At 43.6% G+C, this 23,944-nt stretch overlaps 1 protein-coding gene across 16 annotated transcripts in view; it reads left to right on the forward strand.

Annotated features, from left to right (window-relative positions):
- The window catches only part of IQSEC1 (IQ motif and Sec7 domain 1), a 337,734-nt gene that overhangs the window by 273,582 nt on the left and 40,208 nt on the right, over nt 1-23,944 (forward strand). For 15 of the 16 annotated variants that reach the window (XM_017834883.1, XM_017834892.1, XM_017834884.1 and 12 more), the window contains 2 exons: nt 16,905-17,184; nt 21,079-22,343. In XM_017834883.1, coding sequence (XP_017690372.1) covers nt 16,905-17,184; nt 21,079-22,343 — 1,545 coding nt within the window. Of the gene's footprint in view, nt 1-5,415; nt 5,460-16,904; nt 17,185-21,078; nt 22,344-23,944 lie in introns of those variants that run through there. The other variant, XM_017834898.1, reaches the window with a different exon arrangement.

Here is a 23,944-nt window from a genome sequence, read left to right on the forward strand (position 1 = left end):
GTTACCTGTGGGTGTTTAACAGCTCCCATGGTTCAGTTGTGTTTCTTGGTGTTTAACACCACTGACAGATTTCAGGGGTCTCTAGCAGAACACTGGGAAACAAGAGTGAGGTATTGCTTTCCAAGTGTTCTTTTCCCTACTGTGTGATATTCCAATTGAAATTCAAGACAGTGCATTGCCTTAACTTTGTAGGCTCAGCTGTGTGACTCTCAGTGGGTAAAATGGGGTTTAGCCTGCTGTCAGGGCATTCTGGAAATATTAATGCCATAAAGATGGCTCGGAAATTATCCACTAGGCCTTCACAGAATTTCAACATCCCAACTGATGCCCCCTCTTGGTTGTAAATCCATGAGGCTCCCAGTTTCTGTGTGATTCTGACAGGTGCAAAGGAGGGTTCAAGGGACTGTATTTTTGAATATTGTATTTTTAATAAAAAAATAGACCAAAGTCTGAGGAGAAGAAACCCCACTGTGTTCCTTTGAGCAGTATGAGACATGGATGTAGACTAGCTGGGTTGTTGTACCTTTTCAGTGCAGGGATTTGCACGGATAATTCATAAAGGACTTTCAGGATGCAATTTTTTTGCTCTTTCAGCATTTCCTTCATTCTTTCTCTGTCAGACCTGATGGTAATTTTATCATTAATTTCAGAGACAGGCATATTTTAATCACACCAGCTGTCAATCAATTATTTCTTTGTATGTTTATTTAATAACAGAACTGCAGGAGACCTCAGAAACTGTAATCAAGACAGAGCCCTGATTGCTCTGTTTGTGACATTAAATATATGAGGATGTGCCCTTAGCTCAGGCATTGCCTGATCCACAGAGCAGCTGGAATTACAAAGAGCTGGATCATGAGTTAGGGGAGAAAGTGTATTAGTGCACTTTTTGTTAACCATGCTTTGTTTCGGTGTCATTTGTGCTTAAACAGAGTATGAGCCAAAGTCATATTCCTGAGTTTGCTGCTTTATTTCTGTTGCCTTGGAGGACTGTGTAGTTACAAGAGCAGGATCAGGCTCTGTGTTTGGAAGTTCACTTTTAGCATCCTGTATATTGTACTTTTATGTCAAAAATTATGTAAATATAGATTTTGCTAAAGTCACACATTTTTGTTATGCAAAAACAGTTACTGATCATGGGCTTTTTTAGCAAGACTTATTAATCAAAAATATTTTACTTACACAGTCCTTCTTGTGTACTTCAGGAATCCATTTGAATTTTATTTAGAGGAGGGACAGTTCTACTTAGGGTACAGACAGAGATGGCAACTTCACTGCACTGCTGTGATTCCACTCCAGGTTTCCAGAGAAGAACAGATGCTGCTTTAATCCACTGTAGCACAAAGCCCTAGTATTACATTAAAGGGGACTGCAAATTTAGCTGAATAAATCCTTTTGCTTCCTTACAATAGACAAAAGACCAGAATCATTTTCATGAAATTATTGCAGAGATGTCTTTAATAAAAATAAAGGAAAAAAGCCAAGCTTTGGTATGATAAAAAAAAAATCAAACCCTTTTGTCTCTGTGAGAGAAGCAGAAAATTAGAATGATGGCTTTGATAGCCTTTAATACAGGAAATTGATGTATTATATCTGTTAATCAGATTCTTTCAGTAGTTCTGTGTCATCCAAGTTAAACTTGTGCTTAGAAACAAAGGACCCAATTCCCCGTTGCCTTATGCTGTGCAAGCACAAACAAAATGCAGCAGTTATGATTTGGCTTTTTTTTACGTTGGTGGCTACAATACAGGGCAGGGCAATGGAAAAAGAATCCCAAGCTTGTTTTGAGGGGTACTTGCATTGTTAAGTAGCCCCTAAAATTCGTCACATTAACAAGGATGGATGTGTCGTGAGTTTAAATGTTTTGGTAAGAATAGAGAGAAAGAAAACTGACTTCCTTCTGTTTGTTGATCCATTCATGACCTTTGCAGCCATCTTTACACAGGGTAAAGAAAACAAGGATGCAAATCTGGTGGATTTTCTGTTGCAGGGCACATTTACAGCCAGTCCTGACTGCACTGCAGGAGAGTTCACAATTTGTCTTTAATTTAATGTTCACTCTCTACCTTTATGGCAGAATGGACCAATCTCAGTCTCAGATCCCACAGAGAGTGAGATCCAGCAGTGGCTGTGGGCACTAGAGCTCAGCCAGCTGTACCCTGCGCTGGATTTCACTTGGGTTCAGTGTGGAGAGGAGCTCCAGCTGTGATGATTCCAGGGGAGATCCTTTCAGTTCTCGTGGCTCAGGTTGGGATAGGCCATGGCAGTGCTTCACAGAACTCCAGGGGTAAATCTGTGGGAAGGAATGGATGATTTAGTTGGAAATCCTCCTGCCTTTAAAGATAATACCAAAGCCAGAGTTTCCCTCATTGCCTGGGGGGTTGTGCTGAGGAAGTCATCCTTCAAATGACAGGGACAGCAGTGTTCCCGATCCAGCTGCAGTTCCTTGGGCTCTATCAGTTCTTAGGCCTCTATAAAACCCTGACTTTCTGATTGTGCTGCAGCTTAATAATAGTTTTTCTCTCAATCACTCTGCATTCTCAATAGGGAATAAAAATGATCTTTATTTCTTACTTGATTCTGCATTATTGTAATACACTGTGGAACAGCTGTGGGATTTCCATTCTAGAGGTGTCTGGGGTGATGCTTGTGCTTCAGAGTTAACATTTCACAGGGTGTTGAATGTTAGATAATATTATCAGCTGCTCTTAGGTTCTTGAAAGAGAGACAGTTCATTATTTTTGTTTAGATATTCTTTTCTTATATTTTACTCTGTGAATCTTGTTTAGAAAATACCAGTGGTGTGGAGCGTTTAGTAGAAACTGGTTTCAAGAAGGGGCTGATTTTAATGCTTCTAGATTTGGAAGAATGATCCTTTCCAGCTAATGGTTTCCTATTAATACCAGTCATTCATGGCGAGGCTTCGCGAACGAAGATTTGGGAAGGCTCTATCCACATTTGCTGCAGGCACGCTGGTGGCTTATGAGGCCAATACGAGACAGACACATCCGATTGCAAAAGGCACAGCAGAAAGACTCCTTAGGAGGTGTATTCTGCAATACACGGTTCTTTCTGCTTTGCCTTTTTTCCTCGAGAGTGATCCTGCGTGTGTTCTCGAAGGAGACAGCTGCGTTATAGATGGTGTGTCTCCAGGCCTCCCGATTTGAGGCCAGAGTAGACCAGCTGTGTTGATCAATGTGGCCAAGGCTGAGATGTTGTTTCAGGGAGTCCTTGTATCTTTTCTTCGGGGCTCCTCTCATGTGGCAGCCGGTGGCAAGTTCACCATAGAGCAGGATCTTAGGGAGGGGGTGGTTGGTCCTTCATCCTGGAGACGTGCCCTGCCCATCTCAGCTGTGTTCTCAGCAACATGGCCTCAATACTTGTGACTGCTGCTTGTTCTAGAACAGATGTATTGGTCACGTAATCTGAGCAGTGGATGTTTAAGATTGAACGGAGGCAGCGTTGATGGAAGCGCTCTAGGAGACGCAGGTGGTGGCGGTAGATGACCCGTGATTCGGAACCATATAAGAGAGTGGACAACACTATGGCTCTGTAAACACTGATCTTGGTGCTTTTCTTCAAGTGTTTATTACGCCATACTCTTTTGTGGAGTTTTCCAAAAGCTCTCTGTGCCTTTGCTAACCTGTTGTCTATCTCTCCGTCGATCTTACCATCTGAGGAGATGAGGCTGCCTAGGTAATTAAACTGTTGGACTGATTTGAGCTCTGATTGGCCAATGGTGATATGGGGATGATGGGGGACTTCCTGAGGTGCAGGTTGATGGAGGACCTCTGTCTTCTTTAAGCTGACCTCCAGCCCAAAGAGCTCAGCAGCATCTGCAAAGCAGGATGTTAAACACTGCAGAGCTGCTTCTGTGTGCCTTGTGAATTGGGAGAGAACAGAGGATTACCTGGACTTAATGGAAATTGTCCCAAATGGTGACATGTGGCAAACTTGGATTCCTCTTTTGTTATTAAAATATGATTAAGATGTTTTTGATTAGGTTAGCCCAGAAGAAAAGTATTTCAGGTTTTCCTACCACAGTGTAGCATGTTGCACAAGAGTATTTCTGACTGTCTTTGGTTGAGACTTTCAAAATCTGGCTTTGCCCTGTATTTCACTTTCAGTTCACAAAATGGTGAGCCTTGTTTTTGGGAACTGCGCTTCTACCCTTGTCCTAAAAAAACCATTTTCCACTGCAGAAAGATCTGTGAACTGTGTCTTGGTAAAGAGCCCATAAATACTAAGGATTATCTGAGTTCTGTATTTTAGACCTCCTGTTCTTTTGTGGTTGCTGAGCCTCCCGTGCAGACCCAGCTAAGACAAGCTGCACCAGCAGGAGCCAGTGCAGAGTGTCCCTGGTGCTGGGGCAGGGCTGCAGTGTCCCTGCTTTTGGGGCAGAGCTGCAGTGTCCCTGCTTTTGGGGCAGAGCTGCAGTGTCCCTGCTTTTGGGGCAGGGCTGCAGTGTCCCTGATTCTGGGGCAGGGCTGCAGTGTCCCTGGTGCTGGGGCAGGGCTGCAGTGTCCCTGGTGCTGGGGCAGGGCTGCAGTGTCCCTGGTGCTGGGGCAGGGCTGCAGTGTCCCTGCTTTTGGGGCAGGGCTGCAGTGTCCCTGCTTTTGGGGCAGGGCTGCAGTGTCCCTGGTGCTGGGATGCAGAGTGTCCCTGCTTTTGGGGCAGGGATACAGGGCCATGCTGGGCAGTGTGTGCTGCATCCAAGGGGAGCTCTCCAAGCTCCAGCACAGCCCAGCAACTGCTCTCCTTCCCCGTGTGTGCACTAAAACATTGCCAAGACAGGTGTTGCTACCTGTGTTACTCTTCTATTGTCATCAGTGAAGTGAGTCAGACATCCTACTTAAAGCCTACACTTAATTCCTCTCTAGCAGAGAAAGAACTGTAAAATACATGGACTCAGCATAATGGAGAGGAAATGTAAAAGGAAGGAAGTTTGTGAATGAGGAAAAGCATCTGTCAGCTCTTTAGTTGATTTAGAGGTTATAAGCAATCTTTTGAGGTCTCATTTCTGCAAGAGTGAAGATTTCCGTGTAGTAATACACAGAATATCTTTCTATGTCTGCACATATCTTCTGTATTTGAGCACATTGCCTTGAATCTCACAACATCTACAACATTGTCTTCTCCACTAAACTTCCTACTTCAAACAAAAGGTCTCTTTCCATTTTGTTTCCTTAAACACCATGTTCTGTACGCTTGGGTGTGTTGCAGAGGATAAAAATCTCCCTTTTATGAGGTGGGCAGTGGTTCTGTTCCGGTGAGTTGCACCACCTCTCCGTGTGTGCACGGTGCTCAAGGCCAGCTCCCGTTCTCCCGGGATGGGAACAGCCCCCTGCCCTTCACTGGAAGCAGGAATAAGTGCAGTGTTCTCATCCATTTCTTTCCTACCTGCTGAGAGTTTCCCATGCCCGTTTCGAAATGCCATTGTTTTCCCATAGAGAAAACTGGTAGGGTTTCATTTCCTTGAGGTTTGTTTTTTTTAGCCTTGGCACAATGAAGTTGGCAGTCGAAATGCAGGGTTTGCTCAGTTTATTTTTATATTCTGTGCACTTCCAGGTTCAGTTAGATCACTAAGGGTGCCTTCTGATCAGACTTTTAACAGTCCATCCTTTGGATTGGCCTTTTAAAGTATGTTAAATTGCTCTGTAAATTTATGAGGTTTGTCTGTAACTTCAGAGGGAGGTCCACCAACCACGAAAAGTTGAATAATCCCTTTCTTTCTGACTTTAAAAGTGGGAGAATTTTAGCCAACTGTTTCTTAAATCTTAGAGAGACAGCAAAGTATCTCGTGTTCATCAGTGACAGTGTTTGAAAGCACAGCTCATTAGATAATAACAATATATTATTAACCAGTTGAAATGAGATCCCTTGGTCATTTAAAGTAGGTCTTTTTGTACAGCATTCATTTGCTACTTAACTTAAAATATGGCCTAAGTGAGTACGACTGTGTAGTGATCTGTGACTTTCCCTGGTACAGAAAGATGATTTTGTTGCCATTTCTGCTGCATGGGCCCTCTGCATGCTCTTTGATTAATGATTATTCTTAATTTCACTCTGCCCAGGCCCTCAGACATACTCTAAGGGTGGCCTGGTCAAAAGTTTGTTCCTAGCTCTCTGTTCTCCTTCTTATATTTTCAAATAGTAAAGGGGTAAAACATTAAAATTAGTCAAATGATAGGTTTTATCAATTATATTTGATCTAAGATGAGAACATAGTTTCTATGTAGGAAATTTCAATCCTGAAAGTGAGCAGGATTTCATTGACCATCTTTAAACTATTCATGTTCATATGATATATGGGGTTTAAGAGGGGAAAGAAGGGTATTATCCACCAAGACCTGAACAGGGAGAGGAAACTAGGAATTAGTCTCTTCCAGAACGTGGTTGGCAGCAAGCTGATTTCTCGGCAGTGCCTTCTGTGTCACCCCTTCCTCTGGAGGGCTTGACACAACAGCTGAAGCCCCAGGAGATGTGAAATAGGATGGCTGGTATGGGACACCAAGGATTCCTGTGTTCTATCAAATGGTGCCTCAGCTGTGCAGGCAAACCAGGCTTTTCTCAGCTGCAGAAACCAGATCTTCCTTTTTAAAATCAGCCTTGTATGAAGGTCACGTCATGGGATAAACAGGAGAATGTGTATTAATATCCTGCTCTCTTCAGTATGGTTCATAGGCAGTGCATATATGCTAAATAAGAGGATTCCAGCTGAATGGTGTATCTGAATAAATGATAGATAGTTGAGGTCAAATTCTACCACAGCTGCATTGAGAAACTGCCCAGATTTGTGAAGCTTATCCCATTGTGTAAGAGTTTGCAGAGGGGGGACAGGACAAAGTCTGCAGTGGTGGGCAGACCTTCACTGATTTTGTTACATGATCCATACCAGATACCACAGTTACACCTAAAAATGGTTAGCTTTAGTCCCTGTAAGAAGCTAAAGCATCTTTTTGAAGCATACATGACATTTTCTGATGTTAGTATGTTCTATGCTGACACATCAAGAGGAAGAACTGACCATAAAAAAACCTCTCTAAAAATTCTAAAACCTGGGCTGATTTGAGACACAGGCCTCTAATTGCTACCATAGTAATCTTTTAATAATATCCATTTTTTAAAGAGTTTGAAGGATGGAATATGATTGATGCTGGGTGATAATTAACACAAATTGGATGACCTGAGATAGAAGCTGACATTTGTAAACTGTACTCAAGTTCTATGGGTGCTGTGAGTCTCCTTTGTTACTTTCCAGCTGCTAAATAATGAAAATAAAATGCAGCTTTGCCTTTAGCAGATCAGGTTCATAAGGCAGTAAGTGGCTACTGGTGAGGATTGGTTGGTTTGACCCTTTGCAGTATATATTGTGTCTGATAGCAGATATGCTGCCACTCTTGGACAAAGGTGATCTGGGAGGTGTTTAACCTTGGAAGCTGAAGATAATCTCAAGTGAGTGCTTTCCAGATGCATAGCTTTAGCTCTGAACTCTATTGTAGATGTTGTTCCCTAAAATAGAGAATTTGGGTATGATTTTGTTCCACTCTATTTTCATCTTGCTGGTGTAAATCCATTTCAGTAGTGACAGTGCATTCATTCCTACATTCTGCTTTGGGGTGGAGAAAATAACCTCTCATCTTTTTTTCCCTGCTCTCTGCTACCATTAATGGCATCTAAGACTGGGGGTCAAAATGGCCTGTTTTAAAAAGCATTTTTGTTAATGCCTTTTATGGGGTTGTTTAGTGAGAATTAAACTTGGTAGTGTCCAAAGGAGTGCATGTTGGGGTTTTTCTGTAGTTTCAAATCCAGGACTTGGCCCAGAGAACAAATGCAGGTTTGCAGGGCACTCAGGGTACTGTGTGAGGAACTCTGCTCCCTGTCCACGGCTGTCAGACTGTTTTGACTCAGCCTGGTTGTTATTGGCAGTCTCACCACACAGAATATTCCTGAATGAAGTGACTGCTTTGTTAGTGTTTGCTTCTGAGACACATGCAAATTTTGTCTGGATTTTTCTCGCAGTGATATTTAACTTCAGTAAGATGAATTACCTGGGACATTACTTTGATGTGCATTCAAAGGTCTCATTTGTTTTTAACAGAAACAGCCGAACTGAGAGTGCATTCTAAGTCAAACACATCGGTCAATATTTCTTTCCTGGATCAAAGCCTTTGTGAGTGCTGTTGTCCATCATAATGGCTTTGAACTCTTGACAGTGTATATTTGAAGGTAGATTGGTTTGTTAATGTTATTGCATTTATTGAATTTGGGGATTTGTAGGAGTTCTTAATATAATTGACTTTTGTTTACTAGACAGCACAGAACAGGCATGGCAATAAGAACTGGATTCTAATCTGTTGCAAACCGTACTAATAATATACTTTGCTCAAATGTTCTCACTCCACTGGGGAACATTGGGGGGGGCATGGAGAAAAATGAATGAGGTACATCCGGCTGGTTTTGCGTTTTGAGAAGTCACACTAAGAACGTTTTGTGGAGAGTAATTTGAGATAATACAGTGCATACATGAGAGCTTTAATTAAACACACCTTGTAGTTGAGAGCAGAAAGCCCCACAGGTACTGAAGTGCAAGCCAGCTTTTGAAGCAGGGGGGTGGCCCCTGGTGCCAAAGGAGTGCTGTGTGTGGGGAGCACAGTCCTGGTTAGCAGTGCTCTGCCTGGAACTGTTGCTTCCAATGTCACAGGCAAAGCAGGGCTACCTTGCACTTGTAAAGGCAAAGTTACGTGCAAGAAACGAGCTTTTGGAGAGGTTTGTTCCTCTGTGGAATGCTGCCCTGGACCCAGGCATTATTGCCATTCCAGTGGTGTGTTCCAGCCTTCCTGGTGGAAGTGTCTGACCACCCCAGCTGCTCCAGCAGCTGCCCTGGGCTTCTCTCTGTTACTGACTTAGTTCCATGGGCGACTTCTGGTCTGCATTCCTTGAGCTAGGTAGAGAATTTGGATCTATTTCAAGTGGGAATCTATAATTAGGAGCTAAGATCAGACTTTGGCTGGTTTGAAGCTGCAGATTTTAAAAGGAGATAGTTGGTGTAGAACAGATGCACAGCAATTCTTCCTCCCTGTTTACACAGAATATTTATTTTTGAGTGAGACTGAAGTTTTACTGGGAATCATGTTTATGAAAAGAGATTTTGATACAAAAAGCTTCACTCTTGGGTTTGCATTTAACTCCATCTCATAAATCATAAGGTATCCAGATACTTCAGCTGTGGATATCATGTTCATGTTTATGGACAGAAAAGTTTCGGGGACAAAGGAAGAAAATCAGCTTCCTGAATTGTCCTATCAGTAGATATGACTTAAAAGGAACCAGGTTTACATGCGTTTTTCCTGAAGAGGAGAATCAGTTATACGGATTCAGGGAAAAGCAGACAAGTTAGAGAAGGTGTGGATTTGACTGAGCAATTTTTTTAAGAACTACTCATGCAAATGTTTCACTGTTGCAACAAATAAAATAAACATATCAATCCTTCATTAAGTTCCATTTGAATTCAGGCTGTGCAGACTACCTGCAGTTTTGACTGCTGTCCCTGGCAAGTGCTGCTCTGCCACAGTCCTGCTTTAGGAACTGCCTCCTAAGGAACAGAGCGTGTGCATTGTCACGGCCAAGCCGAGTGTTTTATCATCTTGTGCTGACTAGAATTTTAAGTTGACTGTGGTTTAGTTGCTGTGTTCATAATACTTGGGCTTTCTTTACACAATGTAGAAGAAGAGACATTTATTCTGTATACCTTTGAACTTGTAAGGATCTAAAATGCTACGGAAAATCTTTACGATGTAACAGCACAAACTTATTATATTGTCATACTTCTCTTTATGTCCAAAGCAGATTTTTTTACAGGATTAATATAATGCTGATTGGTTCTCATGTGTGTACCATCCAGTTGTTTGGGCCTGTTTTCAATTACATGTCTTTATATTACACTGTTGAAAGTCCATCCTAAATGAATGATGAAAATAACAGTGATTTCAGAGACAGCTCATTGGTAAAACAGTTTCTCAAGTGTTTACTCTGTTTTGCTGGGAGGGTCTCTTTGGTGCTATTTTAAAATGTTGCATGCAGTTTTGGTTTGGCATTTGCATTATTTAGAAGCATGTTGAATTTCTTTGTTGCAAACTAAATCTGCAACATACTGGTTTGAACATTTGGATGATTTCTGTGAGCATATGTTCCCACTATCTTTGTATTTTAGTCCTAAAAATGCACAGGGGCACTTGACTGCTTGTAAACTGTGGGGCTTCTGGGGTGAGTGGCAATACTGAATCACTCCTTGCATCTGATATTATTGTTATATACTTCCTTTTTACATGCATGTCCTTTTAAAGATAGGGTACTGGGCCTCAGAAAAAAAGGAACTTTCTGGTCTTCTGGTCGAATGTCTGTCTTTCATAGTACAGTTTCTCTGACAGATAAATTCTTGTGCCTCTGGATACAAAACTGTAGCTCCTCTGGTCATTTTGCCATTAGTCAGTGGAACAGATAAGTCTGTACTCATGGAAAAGCTTAGAGTTTGCTCCTTACTGGAATTTAGATCTTAAGGACTCTTTCCAGTTTCCATTTTAAGCTCAAATGTTGAGGTTTTCTAGTTTTTCTAAATTTTGTCTCTGTTGTGCTTATTTTTAGTTTTGATAAGAGTCTGACAAGATTTGAAGGAAAAAGAAGGTGTGAATATAAAAATGAAAGGAATAACAGTAGATATTCAAACATCCTGAATAATGTGTTGGTTTAAAATATGACAGTGGATTTAGTGTACTGGTTGCTCATGACAGCCTTTGTGAGCAGAAGTAACAATTCCCCCAGAGGCTGGTTGGGCACTGACCAGGCTCCCCAGGGCAGTGGGCTCAGCCCCAAGGCTGCCAGAGCTCCAGGAGGGTTTGGACAACACTCTCAGGGACAGGGTGGGATTGTTGGGATGTCTGTGCAGGGCCAGGAGTTGGACTTGATGGTCTTGATGGGTCCCTTCCAACTCAAGATGTTCTATGATTCTCTGAATTGAAGGTATAAAATGAGAGTAAGGGAAGAAAAGACCTGCCAGGTTTCTGCTGCTAAAATGCCTGGAGAAGAAATAATGTGCTTTGGTCATGGCTAACCACACAGCTACAGAGGGAGAGAGGGGACAGAGCTTTTTCTTATTAGGTAGTTCTTGACATGAACTCATCCCCTGAGCAGTGGGAAATAACTGTGAAAACCACAACCTTTTTCCAAGCAGCGACATCTCCTTCCCATTTTGTCAGCCTGCTTTGTTGGTGCTGCTTGAGTGCAGAGCTCCAGCCAGGCACCACCCTCAGCTTTGGCATCTGGGCAAAGGAGGCAGAGGAGCAGCTCCTGGCAGCCCCTGGGTGTGCCCTGGAGTCAGCCCTGCATCGGAGCTGGCAGGAGCTGTGGGGCTGTGCGGGGAGGGCACAGCGGGAGGGGTGGGTGACAGGGAGCTGTGCTGTGGGGTGGGTGACAGGGAGCTGTGCTGTGGGGTGGGTGACAGGGGCTGCTCTGTGGGGTGGGTGACAAGGGCTGCCCTGTGGGGTGGGTGACAGGGGCTGCTCTGTGGGGTGGGTGACAGGGGCTGCCCTGTGGGGTGGGTGACAGGGGCTGCTCTGTGGGGTGGGTGACAGGGGCTGTGCTGTGGGGTGGGTGACAGGGAGCTGTGCTGTGGGGTGGGTGACAGGGAGCTGTGCTGTGGGGTGGGTGACAGGGGCTGCCCTGTGGGTGGGTGACAGGGGGGCTGTACCACGGGGTGACCCTTCCCCACCCCCCGGCTGGAGAAGCCAGCAGGCCCTGCTGCCATGCACAGGCCACGTCAGTGGTGTAGTTTAATTTAAAAGTGTTTGCAGAGCATGGGGCTCAGCTCCTGCAGGAAGTGCAGAGCCATACACAGGAAAAACGGCAGAAAATGCCTGAATCCAGCTGGTGAATACTGGCTTATAACCATTGAAAGTAATCTGATTTTCATCCAGTTTTACCTATCCATTGTAATGTATTAAAATGTGGCCTGTTTCTGTCTTCTCTAAGCCTTTCTTCTTCCCTGTTGTTCCTTGATACAGTGGTGGTTTGGGATTTTTTAGCAGTGTTTTAAGTTGAGCTTTATGCAAGAAGAAACTTCCAGTATCAATTACTGTTAAATCCTGATTCAGCCAGTGCTGGCCACTCTTTCAAAAAAAAGTAATTGAGATGACCAGTTTTTCAATGGCTCTGGTTTAAATTTTTATTCATGAAAAGTCATATTAGTAGTACTAATTATTTTTAAATATTTCATTTTCATTCTTTAGCTGTTCCATTCTCCTCCTCTTTGTAAAATACTACTAAACAACCTTTCCCTTTTTCTGACTTGGCAGATAATGAATGTCTATTTTCTGCTGAAACAAGAGTGTGATAAAACAATTAGAATTCTAAGAATGAAAAGTTAATTTCAACTGGTTTGCTTTCTCCTAATATTACTTAATTCAACAGATTGCTGGGCTCACTAGTAATATGCAGTTGCACATTGCAGGGACATGAACCAAATTAATCCACTAGATTTTTTTTTTTTTTTAACGTTGATTCTACTGGACATGTAGGATAGGTGGCAGATGCCTCAAATTGGAGACCTTTATTAAGAAGGTTTTTTTTAATTCCAGTTGGGACTTTTAATTAACATTTATTTATTATAATATATAGTATATAATGATAAATAATAATAAACTAACAGTGTTGCATTGTCCATTTTTAGGGTGTGCTTCATGTACTTAATTTCTCACCCATGTGAGAAAAGTAGTGTGTGAAGGGTGGCTGCTGGAAGTGAAGCAGTGCTGGAGAGGTGTCTCAGCTACTCCCTCAGTCACAGGGTTCTAGTTCTTGCTGCCAGCCTGGAGCAGAATCCTTGACATTTTTGTGTGTAGGCATTTCTAATAAGTGGATAGATAAGTGTTCTGAGCCTGTTTTAGTCATAGAATTGTTAGGTCGGAGAAGACCTTTAAGATCATCAAGTCCAACCATCCCCCAGCACTGCCAAGGCCACCACTAACCCATGTCCCCAAGTGCCACATCCACATGGCTTTAAATCCCTCCAGGAATGGGGACTCCACTGCTGCCCTGGGCAGCTCTGTCAGGGCTGGACAGCCCTTTCCAGGAAGAAAACCCAACCTAAATCTCCCCTGGTGCAACTTGAGGCTCATGTCCTCTTCTATCACTTGTTCCCTGGGAGCAGAGCCCGACCCCCCCCCGCTCCCCCCTCCTGTCAGGGAGTTGGAGGGACTGATCAGGTCCCCCCTGAGCCTCCTTTGTTCCAGGCTGAGCCCCCCCAGCTCCCTCAGCCCCTCCTGGTGCTCCAGACCCTTCCCCAGCTCCCTTCCCTTCTCTGGACATGCTCCAGCCCCTCAGTGTCTTTCTTGTCATGAGGGGCCCAGAACTGCCCCCAGAATTCGAGGTGTGGCCTCAGCAGGGCCAGCACAGGGAGACAATCCCTGCCCTGGTCCTGCTGCCACAGCAGGGCTGGCACAGCCCAGGGACCATTGGCCTCTTGCCCCCCTGGGCTCACCTGGGATCACATCCAGCCGCTGTCACCAGCACCCCCAGGGCCTTTTCCTGCTTCCCAGCCCCTCTGCCCCCAGTCTGTAGCACTGCAGGACTTGTTGTGATCCAAGGGCAGGAACTGGCACTTGACATTATTGAACCTCACACAACTGGCCTTGGTCCATGGATCCAGCCTGTCCAGATCCCTCTGCAGAGCCTTCCTGCCCTCCAGCACATCAGCACTCCTGCCCACCTTGGTGTCACCTGCAGACTGACCAAGGATGCCCTCGATCCCCTTGTCAGGGTTATTGATAAAGACATTAAACAAAACTGGTCCCAGCACTGACCCCTGTGTAACCCCCTGGTGCCCATTCCCAGCTGGATGGAGCTCCATTGCCCACCACTGGTGCCCATTCCCAGCTGGATGGAGCTCCATTGCCCACCACTGGTGCCCATTCCCAGCTGGATGGAGCTCCATTGCCCACCTCTCCCTGGGCCAGCAGCCAGTTGTGAGCCCAGTGAGCAATGTCCCATCCAGGCCATGAGCAGCCAGTGTCTCCAGGAGAATGCTGGGGGTGTCAAAGGCTTTCCTGCATCCAGGTTCACATCCAAAGCCTTTCCCTCACCCCCTGAGCTGCTCACCTTGTCGTAGAGGGAGATCAGGTTGGTCAGGCAAGACCTGCCTTTCCCAAACCCGCACTGGCTGGGCCTGATCCCCCAGTTGTCCTGCACATGCCATGTGGTGGCACTCAGGATGATCTGCTCCATGACCTTCCCCAGCACTGAGGTCAGGCTAACAGGCCTGGAGTTCCCTGGATCGTCCTTCTGTCCCTTCTTGTAGGTGGGCATCACATTTGGTGACCTCCAGTCCCCTGGGACCTCTCCAGTTAACCAGGACTGGTGATAAAAGATGGAAGGTGGCCTGGAGAGCACTTCCACCAGCTCTGGGTGCTGTTCCCCCTCAGTGGAGCAATCCAACCTGTCACCCTTAGAGCTTCACACAAGTCATATTTATTGAAATGTTTTTCTTTTCCAAACATATGTAGAAATCGAGCTGCTTTTCCCTGTCAGTGGAGTTCATTGGAATGCAAGAGCTCATGCAGAGTTCGAGCTGCTCGTAAGAGGCAGAAGAGCTAGATGGGAGAAAGCCCTAAAACACGTGGTAGTGGCTGTGCATGTGGGTTTGCTTTGAAGGGCTGTTGTTTGCAGGAGGCTGCCTGTTGTAAAAAGGTAATTAATTCCCTGCTTCACAGGTCAGGTGGTAGGGAATAGGCCTGTGAGCAAAAGGAGAGCAAGCATTGTAGTCAGTCAAGCATCACATTGATATCTGGAAAAAGTACAAGGGGCAAACTAAAATTAAGAAGCAGCCCTTAACTTTAATCAGAGCCCTGGGCAGACCTCCTTTTTCTGCTAGGGCAGAAACTTTTTGTTGCTGAACAGGTTAAGTGATCCATTGAAGGTATCATTATTAAACTGCCAACAGGAGGTTATAGTCAACATGGAAGGGTTGTTATATAGTTCACAACGGTGAGGTTGGCAAAAAAAGTCACAAACCTAAGAAGGGGGAAATAGTGATAATTCCTGCCTTTGTTAGAAACAAATTTTCCATACTTGTATGAAAAGTACTTATAAACTTGCTCTAGGAACCTGTGATGTACAGAATAGTGTGGCCCCAGAGTTGGCTGGACAGAGAAACCTATTTTAGTGTTTAAAGAGAGAATGTGATACTGTTTCTTTAATGGATGCTTTAGGAGGCCAATTTATTTGTGTTCAGTGGGTGGTTACACAGTTTCAGTGTCACTAGCAAAACTCGGGCTAATTTATCGTTTTGAAGTTGAAAGCCAGCTGGATCACCGAGGGAAAGGGATTAGTTTCCTGTCAGCTTCCTTTTTGGAAAAAGTAATGTGTGCACACTGAAAATATTTCCAGCTTGGGTTAAGTATGTTTGAAAATACCTTTCGGGTAGAGTCATATTTTGATGGGCAAAGAAAGAGTGCTTGCTTTCAGTTTTCCATGTTTATAGAAGCATTTTAAGAAATCTAAGGGGCTTTTTTTCTCCTTCCCTTTAAAAAGTACCCACTGTTCAAGCTGGGAGGGTTTGGCCAGTGTTAACCCTCTTCTCTCCTGGTGGAGAAGGTTCAGTCAGAAATTGGTCTGTACTTTCTGAAGGGACTGCTGAGAGACAACAGGAGGACTTTGGTTTTTTATGTTCCCCTTCATGTGAATGAAGGCAAAATAAGAAATACAGGACTTGGAATTTTACTGCTTTGGAGTTGGGCTGTGCCTTTCCTAAAATAAAAGGTAGAGCAAGTGCTGCAGATGCTTATATTTGGTCATGTGTGGAGTGCTTCCTAAGTCTTTTGAGGGATTAAAATAAAGTCCAGTTTCCTTCTGCTGTCAGTGCTCTGTGTACACAGGGTGAGGCAGACGGGAAATAGTGATGTGAAACATAGGATAAGGTGGAAGAGTGAAAGTGCAAATCCTACTGCAGTGTGAGAGTGCCCTGCTGTAAAATACAACCCAAACACAAACTGCTGTGTCATCAGGACTCCAGGATATGCCTGGGGCTCAGCTTTAAAATGTTTCCTATTATGTATCACCCTTTTAATACAAAAATGTTTTTTCCTTTTCTTTATTCCTTAGCAATAACAGCATTCATGTGAAAACAAAGTGTTTTATTTGCTGGATAGTTTCTAATGTGTTTTCTTCACCTGAAAGCACGTTGCTTTCATTAGCTGTAAACAACATCCCATGGGATGCATTACTCCAAAGGATGCCAAAAGCATCCCATGGGAGCAGTCTTTCACTAAGAGAGAAATAAATGAGATTTCTCCTGTAGGTCCTGTAGGTACTTTTTCCCAACTTTAGTCTTTAGAAACATAGTAGCTCTCAAGATCCATTAAATCCAGCTCTCTGTTGAGTAATCTCCAGGAAAGTAATCCTTTTATGTCAAACTGTAATATGAGGGTAAGAAAATATTGCTTTAATTTGTCAAAGCAAGGAAAGACGCAAACAAAAATCTGTCACTTTGAGTAGAACAACCTGGAAATGAGCAGTATTATAAGAAATTAGAAGTTTTCATTCATTTTACACCATAGTTGCCTAAGGAACTGAGGATGTTATTAATAATTACTGTATAAAGTGAAATAATGCTTGAAACCTGCATTGTCCTGCTCCACTCATGATCTAAAGGTGATGCCTGCAGGACAAACTGAGACTTGTTTAGAGTACAGCAAAAACTGTGGTGTTTGACATGAAAGCCACACCACCTGTAACAATTGCACCTGAACTTCGGCCAGATGTGCTGGGTGCCTGCAGTGTTGCTCAGCAGAGCCGTGCTGGGGCTGCTGAGGTCTGGGTGCAGCACTCACCGAGCGTGTCCTGTCTCTCCCCTGCAGTGTGGAGGGCGAAGCTCCGAGCAGTGAGACTGGCACGTCCCTGGACAGCCCCTCTGGGTACCACCAAGGGCCGATAACCCACAGCTCAGCCATCAGCCCAGACCACTACGACCCCTCTCCCTACGGGCTCTACTCCATCTCCCCGGGACAGCGGGCACGGAGGCCCAAACTCCAGCACTCCACGTCCATCCTGCGCAAACAGGCCGAGGAAGAAGCTATCAAAAGGTCAAGATCGCTTTCTGAGAGCTATGAACTCTCCTCAGACCTACAAGATAAGCAGGTATTTGGGCTTTGTTACTTAATTTAAGACAATGGCAACATGTCTGTAAACTGGGGGGAGTCTTTTTTAGCATCGCATCAGTTGTGATGCTGAAAATGCCTTTTTTCTGTGCCCAGCTTAGTTCAAATAGTCATATGCCAGCATTTCTGAGGTTTTTGAGTCTTTTATCCTGTATTGTGTCACCCCTGTGTCCCTTACAGCTTCCCCACTTCCTGAAGAAAGGTGTAAAAGATATGTTTTAATAGTTTGATAGTTTTAATAATAAAGACAGTTCTACCAGGAACTTATTCTGGGGACAATAATGCAAAATATTTTCCTAAGCAAATGAGTCGTTTTGAAACCTGGATATTTTTGTTGCTTCTGAAAGAAAGGAGCAACGTATTGCAGCTGATATTTTCTTGTATCTGTGGGGTGAATTCAAGGCTTTAATTGGCTTTACTCAACTAGGCAAAACTCCCACATCCTTTACAAAGAATTGGATGTAGATATTCGAAGCCTTTGTCCGTAAAAAGGCACTTCTGTAAGACAGTCAGTCTTTCCTTTTAGGCTTTGTTTCAAATGTATTCCTATCTGAAAGATGTTTATCACCATATAAGTTCATATTTATGATTTGAAAATGGTGCCCTAAGAGTTTAAGGTAGGCAAATATGCAGGATGCACCGATGTCAGTGGTAGATGAACAATAGCCAATAGATCAATGTTTTCTGGTTTGGAGGGTTTTTTTTGGTTAGAGATCTTATCACAGAATCACAGAACCTGCTGAGTTGGAAGGGACCCACAAGTATCATCAGGTCCCACTCCTGGCCCTGCACAGGCCAATCCCCAAGAGTCTGGGAATCATCGAGGTATATTCCATAGTCACTCCAACTTCTATGTTAATATGGTGAAAGTGGCAAAATTCCACAGACAGGAAGCAAACTATTCCTGATTTTGGACCAAACATTGATAGTCAGTGAAATTTATAGGGGCTAAATCTCATTTTCAGGTCGGGGGATCATAAGATGTTGTTCCAGAAGGACCTGGAAGAACAGACCTTGAGCTCTGCCTCAAAGTTGAAGCCAATATTTGGGATAGCAAGTGTGAGTTTAGTTTAGCCTCCACGCTCACCAAATTGTGGGGACACCAGGTTCCTGATGCCAACTCTGCTGCTAAATTGGACCTGCTTGTGAGATCAAAACTGTTCCTTCCTGTTCCACCTTTGGCAGTGGTTTTTGCTGGATGTCTCACCAGGGATTGATGTAGAGTGTGAGGCTTTCTGAGGAGATCTCCTGCACTGCAGATATTCCACAGAGCCCAATTCCATCTGTCCTTCTGTGCCACTTTGATGGAGAATGAGGAGGACCGCAGATGTTATTTTGTATTTGTTCAGGGAGTCTTGCACAATAAAAGTGACAATGATACATGAAGGAAGCTTGATACTGCAGAGTTGGTTACTGCTCTTGAAAAGCTCTCCTTGAAATAGCTGAAGATACTAAAAACGATGTAGGAAAATGTCCCAGACTTTACCTAAAGTTAACCTTCATTAAATATGCATTGAAAAGGTGCATGAAATAGGCATTAAAATCTATTAGAAATACTAATCACAAGTCTAACTCATCTAGGCAAGTTGGAAAATAATCTCAATTTAAATTCCCACCAAACTCCCCTAATTTATGATGGTCAGTGATAATGTTATTTTCTGTGTAAAGCTGAAGGACAACAGCTTGTTGCAAGAATAAAGTCCAGGTAATTTATTTTATGGAATATTAGGTTTTGTTTCATTCTCTCTCTCTAGCTGTGCTAGTTTACTTTTCATTAGGTTTGACGTTTAATTTTGAGAGGAGAACTGAATTGACGGGTTGTTTGTTTTGAGATTAGTCCAGCAAATAATCTCTTGTGATTTATAAAAATACATGTGAGATAGATATATATAGATATACACACACACACATATATATATGTATGTATAGTACAAATAGAAATAGTAGCAAATGTGTGGCAGCAGTGGCAAGGCTGTGATAGATTATTAAGTTCTTAATAATTTTTTGAATCTTCAGAATGCTTTACAAGTAACCTCATAGTCTCTTTGACACGTGCAAATTTGGGGGCAAACCCCCCCATTTGGTAGTGAAAGGCTGAACAATTGCTTAAAGAGACACTATAGAAAATTATGCAGAAATTTACATCTGGAAATGTAAATGCAGATGGAATTTGGAGCTGCTCAGAGATCAGTAACAGCTTTTTGAGCTTTGTTAAAGCAAGTTTAAAGATACAGTCAAAAGAACAATTCCCTGCCAGTAATCCTGATCTGAGTCCACCTGAGAAGTTGGCCTCCTCAGTTTATGCCAATAACTGTGGAGAATATGTTTTGTCTCTATAATTAATAAAAAAAAATAAAAAACAGTGATTTAGTGAGCAAAAAGGGAGATCATCTTTAATGTGGAAGGGGAATGGGAGCTGCTGAACCTGGCAATGGCACTGAAAGAAATACATCAGCTACTCCCAAATGATAGACATAATAGACTAGAAAATAATTTTTAGTAGCATTTAGTTCCTTTCATAGGAGGATGAAGTCCCTCTGCACATCAGTGTCTGAATTTAACAGTTAGTGGGAGATTACTTGGAGAGATCTCCAAGGTATGAGATTAAAAAAAACATGGTGTCTCATGAAAAAGGGTACCTGAATTTGCAGGCAAGAAGAAGTGACTTTTGAATCATTACAGCATTATGAAAATTGCATGGACTCACACAAAAATGCTGCCAGAAAAATGGTGGGTTTAATTGTAGCACTGAACATATTGATTTGTCATAGCTGGTTTGTGTTTGTGAATTGTATCGATCTGGAAAAGACTCATCAGAGCAGAAATTAAATATTGGGGGGGAGATAAAGAAATGTAGTTATTAATCTTGTTCAGTGTTTTTTAAATAAGTAAAAGGGTGAGGCACTGAGGGTTACCCAGAGGAGCTGTGGCTGCCCCATCCCTGGAAGTGTCCAAGGCCAGGTTGGATGGGGCTTGGAGCAACCTGGGCTGGTGGAAGGTGTCCCTGCCCATGGCAGGGGGTGGCACTGGATGGGCTTTAAGGTCCCTTCCAACCCAAACCATTCTAGGATACTATGATGCTTTTCTCGTTTTGGAAGAGAAGCTTTGAAAATATATAATAACTATTTCAGAGGTATTGGCACATCGTTTTCAATGGGTTAAATTGATAGCATTTATATGTATTTATTTTGCATATTCATTCAGTTAATTGGAAACACTGGCAATTTTGAGAGTAGTTACCAGGTTGAAAATAAATTTGAATTTTTATTTAGAAACTCTGAAATATGTTCTTGGTTTGAGGAAAAATGTGTTTGTGGATATTGTATCAAGAGACACCTCTCTGGAAGTGTGTGTGTTCTGGGAAGCTCAGTTTTGCTTTGATATCAGGCCTGGGTGAAACGGTGCTCCAGGGGTTTTATTCATGCAGGTGCCTGTCTGGGAAGGTGGGGACCACTTTGAGAATTTACTCCCAAAATATGACCATTTGCATTGTGCTTGGAATTCACTTCTCTGCAGTTGTCCCTACGGAGAGTGTGACAGCATTGTGCTGCAGCAGAGCTCTGTCCCGTTTGCTTTGACATGGCCACACCACTGATAGTGTGTGGAAACCAACTTTTAAATGAACACACAAATTGCCAACACCATAATTTTATATGACAGTATTCACAGAGTCATATTTTTGTATTTTAGGGTGGAATTTGCAAACGACTATTCAGTTCACTGTTTGAGCTTTGAGTTTTTACTTTCAAAACCGGTGTATGCTCTTTGGAAAAATGTCTGAAAAATTGCAGTTGTTCTAAGAATTCTCTTTTTTTACACTTTAGCCTCGTTCTAACCTGCATTAAGCTACAGATTCCCTGTGTTCACCCCCCAGGTGGAGATGCTAGAACGGAAGTATGGGGGCCGTCTCATAACCAGACATGCTGCTCGCACCATCCAAACCGCCTTTCGCCAGTATCAGATGAACAAGAACTTTGAGCGTCTCCGAAGTTCTATGTCTGAAAATCGCATGTCAAGGCGCATTGTCCTGTCCAATATGAGAATGCAGTTTTCCTTTGAAGGACCTGAGAAAGTCCACAGCTCTTACTTTGAAGGGAAACAAGTTTCTGTTACAAACGATGGGTCAAAGCTGGGATCCCTGGTACCGTCTGAATGCGATGACCTTGGAGAAACAGCTACGATGAAGTCTCCAGCAGCATCTACTGATTTCACTGATGCTATAACGGAACTGGAGGATGCCTTTTCCAGGCAGGTGAAATCCCTTGCGGAATCCATCGATGATGCACTGAACTGCCGTAGCCTGCACTCTGACGAAATCCAGGCTGCAGATCAGGTCAGAAGTCGTGAAATGGAGAGGGACAGTTGTGCTCCAGCCAAACCAGCAATCCACAATGTGGATCACAGGAAGCTCGATGAGATGACAGCGTCCTACAGCGATGTCACGTTGTACATCGACGAGGAGGAGTTGTCCCCACCCCTTCCCCTATCCCAGTCCGTGGACAGGCCGTCCAGCACGGAGTCGGATCTGAGGCTCCGCTCCGTGAACTCTTCCCAAGAATACTGGTCCATGACCCACAAAGATGATAAGATAGACACTGATACGAGCTGCAGGAGTACCCCGTCCCTGGAATGTCAGGAGCAGAGGATGAGGATGGATCACCTACCATTGCTAACTATAGAGCCACCCAGTGACAGCTCCGTGGACTTGAGCGATCGCTCGGAGAGAGGCTCATTAAAGAGACAAAATGCCTATGACCGGGGCATCACCAGTCAACAGGGAAGCCCAAAACATGTCCCTCACAGTATTCCTGCCAAGATCATCACTCGGGAGGAGCAGGAGGCAAGACACAGGGCCAGGCCTATAGACAGTCATTTAGCCATCAATGGCACAGCAAACAGGCAGAGCAAATCCGAGTCAGATTATTCCGACGGAGACAATGACAGCATCAACAGTACTTCCAACTCGAATGACACAATAAATTGCAGCTCAGAATCTTCTTCTAGAGACAGCCTAAGGGAGCAAACCTTGAGCAAACAAACCTACCACAAAGAGACTCGCAACAGCTGGGATTCCCCTGCCTTCAGTAACGACGTTATCAGGAAACGCCACTATAGGATCGGGCTGAACCTTTTTAACAAGTGAGTACAGCCTTTCCTCCCTTTTCCTCTGAGAATGAACCAGCAATATTTTTCTTGTATTGGATAAGGTAAGCCAGGTGTCTGATATTGACCTTTCAGTGAATAAACAAGCTGCTTGTGGTGACTCTTCACGTTCAGGTACTTACAAGTTGATGTCTCCATAGTTAAACAGCTTCGGGGGAAAAGAAAAAATATAATTATGTGTACATAAATGGCAGTGAACTATTTAAGTTTAACCTGATTCCTTTCTTGTGGAGAAACATGGTGGCCTGATCCTGGTCCATTTTTTGGTGTTATAACAAATTCAGATTTCTTCCTGCCCTAATCATGTAGGTGGTGTAAAACTTGTCGTGTGGGAATTCGAAAAAACAAGCAGTGTAAGATGAATTTCCTGAATTACACTGGCAGGGCCTAGAATTTGTTCAGTAGGTTTCCTCAAAACTTTGATACTGAAACCCAGTGCACTGAATATTTTTTATACTGAATAAATATTTATTATTTATCATAAAAGTATCGCAAAATTTGTATTTCTGCCTATGACTGATAGTTTTCCCATGTATGGAGTTGTTTAAAATTTCTATAAATAACTTTCTCACATTTCTTTGTTTTACTGAAATACTTTCTCCTTTGGACGCTCCCACGTGGCAGCAGAAAACCAGGAATATTTTGGGAGAGGGTAGCAAATAATTACTACCCTAAACTCTGTACTCCCTTTATTGGAGTTACACAGTTGTCATTAGAACTATCATAACCTGAAGATAAGAACAGCTGGGGGGTTGGCATTAGAATTCCTAGTCTTTCCTCACTGCTTAGTGTGCCTGTTTCCTGCCCTAGGGTGGGTGTAATGTACCTAAACCTACAAAGCTGTGCATTACAGCCCTAACATGGACTGGCCAGGCTGGGCTGTAAACACTCTGAGCTTTGGGTTTGTATCTTTGAGAAAAGGCCTTTATGGAAGCTTGTAACCAATCGGAATTACACAAGTCATAGGATCTCTGCTCCTGAAGTTGCCTGGGTAGGAAGACACACCAATTAGCTTTTTTAAGAAGATTTGAAAACAATGACATCCTTGGCAGGGTTGAGGAGGAGGAAGGTGGTGCTGCTGTTGGCTGACATTTAAAAGACTTTTGGGTGGTGTTTGCTGGGTTTTTTGCGCAGCAATTAAACCTTAAGCAGTCAGTGATCAGTGAGCTACAGGCTTCATAACAGTCTTTTGAGTCAATGTGAGGAAAAAGGTGAATGGAAAAAGTGGTCAAGCAGCGATGAATGAGAGCTTTGTAAGTTGTCAGATGCTTCCAGTGACACATCAGTAGGAGGCTGAAAGGGAAAAATAAACAGAGAAGTACAGAAGAATAGAGACTGTTATTTGAAACACATCGAAGTGATCTTGCTGGGGCCTCTGGTGGTCTAGTGGTTAGGGTGCAGGACTCTCACCGCTGCGACCCGGGTTCGATTCCCAGCCCCCCGGGCAGATGGAGCTCGTTAGCCCTGTGAGGCAATCCATCTAAGAGAAGGTCACTCTAAACAAACCTACGTCCTGGGGACCTCACTGCCACTGTCCAAGTTTGCTTGGCCCCGGCAGATGAACCTCAGGATTAAAG

Source organism: Lepidothrix coronata, unplaced genomic scaffold (assembly GCF_001604755.1).
Source record: "Lepidothrix coronata isolate B3197 unplaced genomic scaffold, Lepidothrix_coronata-1.0 Scaffold244, whole genome shotgun sequence".
NCBI lineage: Eukaryota > Metazoa > Chordata > Aves > Passeriformes > Pipridae > Lepidothrix > Lepidothrix coronata.